This window comes from Triticum urartu, chromosome 3, assembly GCF_003073215.2.
Source record: "Triticum urartu cultivar G1812 chromosome 3, Tu2.1, whole genome shotgun sequence".
NCBI classification, from domain to species: Eukaryota; Viridiplantae; Streptophyta; class Magnoliopsida; order Poales; family Poaceae; genus Triticum; species Triticum urartu.
Genome location: NC_053024.1, coordinates 700,672,551 through 700,681,488, shown reverse-complemented (window position 1 = coordinate 700,681,488; position 8,938 = coordinate 700,672,551). Strand labels below are relative to the sequence as shown.

At 44.8% G+C, this 8,938-nt stretch overlaps 1 protein-coding gene across 1 annotated transcript; it reads right to left on the bottom strand.

Annotated features, from left to right (window-relative positions):
• Positions 1–395: 395 nt before the first annotated feature.
• LOC125549273 (protein LIFEGUARD 2-like) lies at positions 396–3,515 on the bottom strand. The gene is made up of 4 exons (XM_048712722.1): positions 3,195–3,515; positions 2,503–2,616; positions 981–1,138; positions 396–876 (listed from the first exon to the last, which is right to left on the bottom strand). Exons 1-4 carry the CDS (start codon positions 3,436–3,438, stop codon positions 643–645), a joined length of 750 nt encoding a protein of 249 aa, XP_048568679.1. The 5' UTR covers positions 3,439–3,515; the 3' UTR covers positions 396–642.
• Positions 3,516–8,938: the final 5,423 nt, after the last annotated feature.

The following is an 8,938-nucleotide window of genomic DNA, read 5'->3' as shown; positions in this document are numbered from 1 at the left end:
AGAATTGAGAAGAGTGTACATCTAGAGATTCTAGGACAAATTATGGAGTGAAGTAAAAAATGCATTGGAAAAGTGCAAGCCATCATCTCTCTCCTTTTTAATTAACCAACCCCCAATGAGCTAAGTACATGTAGAAATTAAGAAAACCATGTGTATATTGTTATTGGTCTTGATTACCGTGTGATTGAAAGAGAAGTATTTTTTTCTAGTTTAAAATGCATTGGGAAGATAAAAGTACATTTTTTTATGGACAAATTTTGAAGCCAAACTTACACTCTTTACCGGACGAAGGGAGTACATGCGAACAGGCGTCCGTTTGGTATTTCATAGTATAGGACAAACGCCATCCATATAAGGCGGGCCAGGAGACCACTTCATATGTGCTGGGAAGCAAGAAGTAGAAGCCACGCGGCTACACAAATGATATTAGAATACCGTAAACGCAGCAGCACCACCAACCCAGCATGTCAAAGATCCCCTAAATACAACATCACATCCACCATACATAGAATAGAACTGACGAACAGCAGTTTTCTTATGCATTCCCTCTACTAGTAGGGGTCAACTCAATTAAACCGTGCCAGCGAGACTGACAAGCCTATACAACTCTTCTTGTCAAGGGATTCGTCCACGGGATTTGAATCATGAGAGAGCAGGGGCAGGGTGACGCGCCTGGCTGTCATCCACCCAATGAAGGGTGGCAGGCACAGCTGGAATCATGATGTCAAGGTAGAGTGTGACGGCGGCCCAGACATACTCGTCATAGGTGTAACGCTTGATGATGTTGCCCGTGTCATAGACAATGTAGCCACTGAAGATGAGTGCCGCCAGCGCGCCATTGATCATGTGAGAGAGCTTGCCCAGCGGGAAGAAGATCTGCAAATAGAAGTCATGATCAGTATGTGCATTGTAGAATAGAGAAGACTGATAGATAAATGGGCGACACACCTAACTAGAGAATGGAACGGACGACATCTGACCTGAATGAACCCAAAGACGAGCAAAATCACCAGAGAAGCAAATAGGAAAGGACCAAGGAAGCTAAAGTCCTTGCCCCTCCTTGCAGCCCAGAAGGTGTAAGCAGTGAGGCTCAAGACAACCACGATTGTAAGAATCCCAGCCTCCCAAATGACCTTGCCTGCGCACATAGCAGACTATTTTAGCAGTGGTTCTTTATCAAAGAACAAAACACACATATATCATATATATAAGAGCAGGACTACAAAATGAACTAATTGCCTTCTTATCATCACATACATCTCTTTACCAAGGAAACTATCATGTAAATCTGACTAAACAATAAAGCACATGCATGCTAAAATCTGAAGTAAATGGCTGTGATGCATTGAAGTAGCAATCTATCAACAACCACCTGAGATGTGGTACAAGCTAGAACGAACCTTGGAATTGGTACAACCCCAAAATGCAGTTGTATGAACGCTGAGGCAAACACAAATGAATGATAGATCACACAGTGCCTGACAACATAACTTTATATAAATCGAAAAATTATGTATTTCAATCACTTCAATCCAATGAGATTTAACCAGCACATGCATGGAGTACCTTTAAAATAACCTTTGAACATCTATTGTATTGTGAGAACACTAGTATGATATATCAAGTGAAAATCCTTTTTATTTTGATAAAAGTTTAAGCTAGTCCAGTAACCTAAACCACGTCCTTGCCAAAATCATGTCAACTTGGGCAGGACGGCTGGCATATTATTGGACAAATAGGCCTTCAGATCAACTGATACTATCACAACACTACGTATCTTACAACAAATAGTGGCCGGAAGAAACAATAAAAAAAATGCAAGATCCAACCAATGTTCTATGAAAAAAGCGAAGCTTACTGTAGGCAATTTCTTAGTTAAAAAAGTAACAGCTGGAAATAGCAAAGCAACATCCTCTAAAAAGGTAATCCTGCTAGCTGGCAATACTACAAATGCTTCTGAGACAAGCATATCAATCATAAACGGTGACCAACAGCTACAATTTGGCCCTCAACACAGACCGGGAAAATGCATCAACTACAGTCACATGGGCTGCCTGGCCGAGCCTACCATTGCATGGCCATGGCAAATTGGTATCACATGTATTTCTGAACCCAGTCCACAAACAAACAAAGTGCTTCACAATAGTGCTGCACATGGTGACTAACAAGGTAATAGTACGAAATTTTCTACTAGCCATGTACTTATATGTAATGCATTAACACAATGAGAGGGGTATTAAAGGCACATGGTGACTAACAAGGTAATAGTAGAAAAATTTCTACTAGCCATGTATATGTAATGCATTAACACAATGAGAGAGGCATTAAAGGCACATGGTGAACAGGCAAGGAGCTGGCAGATGTCACTCAAGAATCTGATGGTGCAGGAGCTATCATATTTTGATGATATGATTGTGCTGGTTTACATAAGCAGCAGAGTGACTGAAGAACAAGCTAGGAGCTGGCAGCAGGAGCAGAAATACATGGTGGGAAGACATTTACCACTATAAAAGGAACGCATGAAGCCCACAGAGAAGGTGATGGCCACTGTGAAGACGCCAAGCAGCAGCAGGTTGACTGGGTGCTTCTTGCGGTAGATAAACAGCGGGAACAGCACTGCATACAAAAAATTAAGAAGCATTTTAGAACAGATTATACTCCCAGCTGCAATTCACAAAGCAACCACGTCAAATCTAGAGTAGTTAAGAAAAATTAAGAGTGCATGGGACGTTCCTGAAAAAATCAGGAGTTATAATCCATGGCTCTGCACAAAGAATGCAAAGGGAAAGCCATAATGAAAACGCACGCATACAACTAGCAGTATCGTGTATAAATTCGTCCGAATTTCGCACTGCTTGCCTCTTGGGCCAGTTGGAATACACAGAACGACCTTCTATTTTCTGGGGAATCACTCAAAGTCTTTATGCTTGCAGGCGTACATTTAAGGAAGAGCTCCAGTCGCTAGTTCACAGAGCAAAAAGGAAATCTTATTCAGATTCAGATCTCCCATTGGGTGCGAGACTTCTGATGATTGTGCATCATAGTAGTTGTTTTGTGGCATTTAAAATGCACTTGTTGTATGTTGCAATTTAACTTTGTACAGCCCCTGTACATACATGCTCTGTTTCTTTTACCAAAAAGAGAAAACCCTCCCTGCAACTGGATCACAAATTAGAAATGGTTTGAGGTCTCACCGGTGATGGGGAAGATGAAGAGGAAGATGTAGAACCCGAGGCCGTCGTAGGAGACGATGAAGTGGCGGACCTTGTACACGACGACAGCAACGACGGCGGTGAGGAGAAGCTGCAGGTAGAGTACGACATAGATCTTCCGGATGAGCGCCCAGCGCAGCTCGGTGCTCTCCGTCGCCCCGGGGTACAGCGCGGCCTTCAGCGCCGCGGTGCCGGTGCCACCCGCCTCGACGTCGCCGCCCTTCATCTCGCCCGGCGATGGCGATGCCTCTGGTGGTAGGGTTTTCGCGGGTGTGTCGGAAGGAGCTGAGTGGGGACTGGGGTGTGGGGAGGAGCAAAGCGAACGGAGTCGAGTATATAGTCAGATCAGATGACACCGACCTGCTGGCCCCACTGGCCAGGCAGAAAAGAATCATGGACGGTGGAAATGTTACGCGGTTTCCTTCTTGTCTTGGAAAAAAAAGGGCAGATGCTATCATTTTCTTTTCTGATGAGATTTTTTTAGGGCTTCTTTTTTGTTAAGTTGAAGGGGAAGAGATTGGACACAGGCTCTGTCCGCCTCCACAACCACACAAGATAGGTTCTGCGAAGAAATGACTATGTTTTTTTTGGGGGGGAAACGAAATTGCACTTTCAAAAATCTTAAATAGTAACTTTTATGTAGATCTGGTTTTGTTATTTTTCACACAGATTGTCATGGAAGCCATTTGTTCGCAAAACTTTACACGTGAGTATACTAGACCATTTTCGTTAAAAAATCAGATTCTTTTTGTCTTCTTTATTTTCAAAAAATCAATTAGGGTGCCTGTAGAACGAGATTCAATTGGGGAGTTTTTGAACCGATAACCCCTATTCAAAAACCAAGCAAAAGGGAAACAACATGACAAAGCTAGCTGAGTTGCAAGGCCTTCTTTTGGGCAGGCACCAGGCGTCAACAATCTGAAATTACGGGAAATCATTTGGCTTGACAACAGTCTATTCTTGTTGTGTGGCCGTCATCTCCACCGAGAAAGAACCCTCCCCTCCTCCCCCACCTCCGACTCCTACCTTGCAAGGAGACCTGTTGTCGTGCCTCCATAGTAAACCCTTCCCCCTCTGCTCACAGCTCTGCCTTTGTCTCATCGTAGTAGTGCATTGAGGACCGACGACGCTCCCGTAAGTCCGGTGGTGCTCCCTGCAGCACCAACCGCAACACCAGATCTCGCGTGCCACAACAAGTCGTCGCAATAGAGGTCCAGCTGCAAGCCTGTCCTTCACATCATTGGTGTTGTTGCGAGCCCACCCTTCATAACATCAGTGAGTGAGGAAGCACACAGACGCCCTGAGATTTGCAGGATGGTTCTTGCACATTGCAACAACGCACGGCGTGACGCCAATGGTAATTTTAGAATGACTTAGCCATGTGTAGCAAGTCTAGTGGCAGGCATTTTGGCGGGCTCGCCGCTGTTACTTTTTGTGCTAGTTTTTTAAAATAATGTTAGGGTTTTAGTGTTTAAGATTTAGGCTTATGCTCCAATTTTTCTACATTAACGTGTTCCATGATGAGCACGTACAATCAGACCCCTCACCCCCCCCCCCCCCCCCCCCCCCCCCCCCCCCCTCCCACAAACGTCTGGATGGATAGCCAAGACATCGTCGATCAAAAAATCACAACCCAACTGCCTACCCACATCCAGCCCAAATGTGTAGGTTGTCCAACTAGCCATCCCATATGTGAGGCAGATATGAGGACGCTCGAGCATGCCCGGACACATCCACCATGTTGGACTGGTGGGCGGGACCCGCGAAAAAACACATCGATCCTTTGGGTTCTGCCTCTGATTTGGTGAGGACACATTCAGATTGCCCCTCCGGTGCACCGTCTGAAGTTCCAAAACCATCTATTTAAGGCGGACAACGAGGGTAAACCATAGACACCCTCGTTCCCCTCATCTCCCTCTCATCCGCACTGCTAGCGCTCCCACCCCCTCTTCCCCTTCCACTTCGACCTCGACATCTGCCATGGTCTGACAAAAGACAAATTACTACAAAACGCTCACACCCTAGCGCCAAGCGAGATCGCCACTAATATGCGTGTCGCGAAGAGTGTCGCATTGCTTAAATTGCGGCGTACTAGATGGAGGTACTAGGGAAGGGGGAGGAGGAGGATGCAGCGCCATGGGAGGAGGTCCCAAAGGAGGAGTAGGAGGTGGCCATGGAGGACATGCAGGAGGAGGTGGAGGAGGTGTTGGGCCCGGAGGTTGAGCCGACAACTTTGGCATGGAAGAGGCGGATGCGGAGTTCCAACACGCCCAAGCTGTGGAGGCGACAACACAGTTCGAGGTGAAGCAAGCTGTCATCCTTGACTGGACCCAATCCAAGTGGGAGGTGGCGATGAACCTCCATCGTATCCACTTCGCCGACATGAGGTGGGAACGACACTTCATTGAGGACAAGAAGTTGGAGCTATGCCCCGCTGCAAATGACCACGAGGCCGGTCCGTCCGACAAAGGGGTCATATACATCTCTAAAGACGAGTAAAAGTAAGGTAGTTTTTATTTGAATGGAGCTCGTTTTATCCATATATGCATGATGATGAACGTATGATGAATCTTAGGTTGTTTGGATTCGTATGTAAATAGGGGTTTGCATATGAGAGCCGATCGGCTCTGGTCCGCGAACATGCCCGCAGATATATAGAGGTCATATTTGAACATTACGCGGTTGTAGATGCTCTAAAAGTTTTACCCTTTCTACGGTTAATTTGTTATTTTTAGGACATTAAGTTTCTAGGTATTTGTTGGAGGTAAATGTGCGTAATGGTTTAAATATAGATCATAGACCCAAAAAATGCGAAATTTTGACATATCTCACATAGTAGTTATTGTTGAGTGGAATGAGTTTCAGCACAACCGAGTAAGCAGCTATTGCTTCACATGCAAGCCTGGCTCGTTTCTTCTCGAAACCTAGCTCATTCCTCATAGCTGTCCACATGACAAATTTTGCAAAACATTTTCAAATTTTTACCACGTCCTCTAGGGACCTTATCATGAGACCATCTCTAGAATTTTGGGCTTCTTTTGAATTTTTGGAAATAAAATGGGAATAACATACATGTCCGTGGCCGGGAGCTTGGCCCACTAGTGTATAGGAAAACTTTTATTTTGTGTTATATGGGCAAAACATATACTAAAGACGACAAATATTTTCTTCAAACCACTTTTATTCATAATTTCATGTATCTGCAGTTCAAACTTGAATTACATTGAGTAAATTCCTAGAAATGTACTTAATGTCTTAAATATAGCAAATGGCCCTCAGAAAATGCCAACTTTGAAATGTTACATGTAGTCGTGTGTGTTCAGTCTGGGGAAATTTTGAAGGACAATGGAGAAGCAGCTATCGCTTTCGATGTGACCTGATCTGTACCCTCTCGAAACCTAGTTTCATCTCGAAGATGGCCTGGTTTGTCAGCAGTCCACGTGACTATTTTTGTGAAACATTCTCAAATTCTATCACAGCCTTTGGAGGCCATATAAGGACACCATGCCAAGTCTCAGAATTTTCGACTTTGTTTGAAGTTCAGAATTTAAAGGATAACGACCTACATTTTGGTGGTCGGGTCTTGGCCCACTTTTGTATGAGACTGCTTTTATTTATTTTATTGGGCTAAACATATACGAAAGACCATCAATAATATATTTCAATCCACTTTCGGCCATAATTTCATGTACATGTAGTTTAAATTTTAATGATATTTATTAAATACGTAGAAATGCGTTTAATGTCTCCAATATAGCAAACAGCCTCAGAAAAAATGTGAAATGTTGACATGTTTCATGCAATGGTATGTGTTGAGTCTACACGCAATTTGCTGGCCAATGAAGGAAGCAGTAGTCACTTCGCATGCGAACTGAAGCCATTATCTCTTGAAAACTAGCTTCTTGCTTGCAGATGATCTGGTTTGTAAGTAATCTATTTGACAATTTTTTAAAAATATTCACTAAATTTACCACTACCTCTAGGGCGCATATCATGACACGCTGTCAAGCCTTGGGACTTTTGGGCTTCGTTTGAATTTTTGAGAATTAAAATGATAATAACCTACACGTTGTTGGCCAGTTGTGGCCCCATGGTCTATGAGAATGATTTTCTTTTGTGGTATATGGACTAAACATATAGTGAAGACCATCAATAATATTTTTCAACCCACTTTTGGCCATAATTTGTAAACGCAAGGTTTGTCTCATGGGAAACATGGCCATTTCCCTCTAAAAATCTGTGTAAGACATAATCTTGGCGGTACCCTCAAGGCCGGGACTACCCTTTGCGTGACATGATCCATGTCGGTATCTGCCTCGTCGTGCATACCCCCGATAAGACATGACCATCTCCTGCATCGCTCAATATGTTGCTCATCATATCATCATGTTGTAATGTCAAAAACCTTCCGCCAACAATAGACCCTCGTAGGCCCGTGTGGTATTGTAGAGCCCCCATGCGCAATCCATTTGTCCAAGTTGTCCAGCGCCCCCAAACCCGGCCTATATGTGCAGCAAATTTGGGGCCGCTCGGACGGGTCCGCCATGTCGGACTGACATTCCATACACACGGGGAACCAGTGCATCCCCATTGCGCGACAGGCGACGCGCCGCCTGAGGAGCCGCTCTCGTCTAGTAAAAGCCAATTGACAGACCCCAAACCCTAGCCATATTCATTTACCCCTTTTCTCCACCCATCCGTGTGTTGCTGCCTCGCGTCCTCGTTCGAGCTTGTCCTCCACTGTCGCAATGATGCGCGGGCATGTGATGTAGTACAAGCAGCTGGAGTTTTTTCTTTGGGGGGGGGGGGGGGGGGGGGGGTGCTCCCATGAGGTTGAATCAGTCACGTCATTAATCAGTGCTAACATAAAGGTTGACGGATGAAATCTACAAGCACCATCTTCTTTGAAGTGGTACGTACACTACCAAATCATTACCCATTGAATAGTTCCGATTCAAACGTGTTACCCACACGTACGGCGGGACAAGAGACCAGTCCAGAAGTCATGTGGCCACACAAATGATATCAGTCATTCATAGTAAGAAATGATATCAGTCATATAGTAAGATATGATATCGTAAACTCACTAACTCAGTAGCACACCACCAATCCAGGATATGAAAGACCCCGTAAATCCAACATCACATCCACCATCCATAGAACCAACACACATCAGTTCTCCTATGTTTCCTCTCTTAGCTAGGGATCAACTCAACTAAACGAACAAGCGCCTATACAGTTCTTCAGTCAAGGACTCGTGAACAGTCAGGGGCAGGGGGTGTGCTTTAGCTGTCACCCGCGCTAAACAGGTTCAGCAGTGCCATGAACAGATTGATGATGTCAAGGTAGAGCGATACGGCAGCCCAGACATACTCGTCACACGTGTAACGCTTGATGATGTTGTCCGTGTCATAGACAATGTAGCCACTGAAGACGAGTGACGCCAGCGCGCCATAGATCATGTGAGACAGCTTGCCCGGCGGGAAGAGTGTAGAAAGATGAGGCTAAAGCATATGCGTTCAGCAGGGACGCGTGCATGTTAATATAGGCAAGACGCCGCGAGATATACAGGTTGTTGGGTTGTGGATTGATCTCCAAGACACAATCTAGATAAGATGCAATCTCAACAGCCCAACTATTGTTACAACAACTACACGCACGCCACACATATATGGTTATAGTTATACCGTATGTACAATGTTTAACACTCCCCCTCAATCACAACT

Coding starts and splice junctions, on each gene's coding strand:
- LOC125549273 (XM_048712722.1), bottom strand. CDS start 3,438: ATGAAGGGCGGCGACGTCGAGGCGGGTGGCACCGGCACCGCGGCGCTG. Junction 2,617..3,194: donor CTTCATCTTCCCCATCACCG/GTGAGACCTCAA, acceptor TTTTGTATGCAG/TGCTGTTCCCGCTGTTTATC. Junction 877..980: donor TCGTCTTTGGGTTCATTCAG/GTCAGATGTCGT, acceptor TTCTATTTGCAG/ATCTTCTTCCCGCTGGGCAA.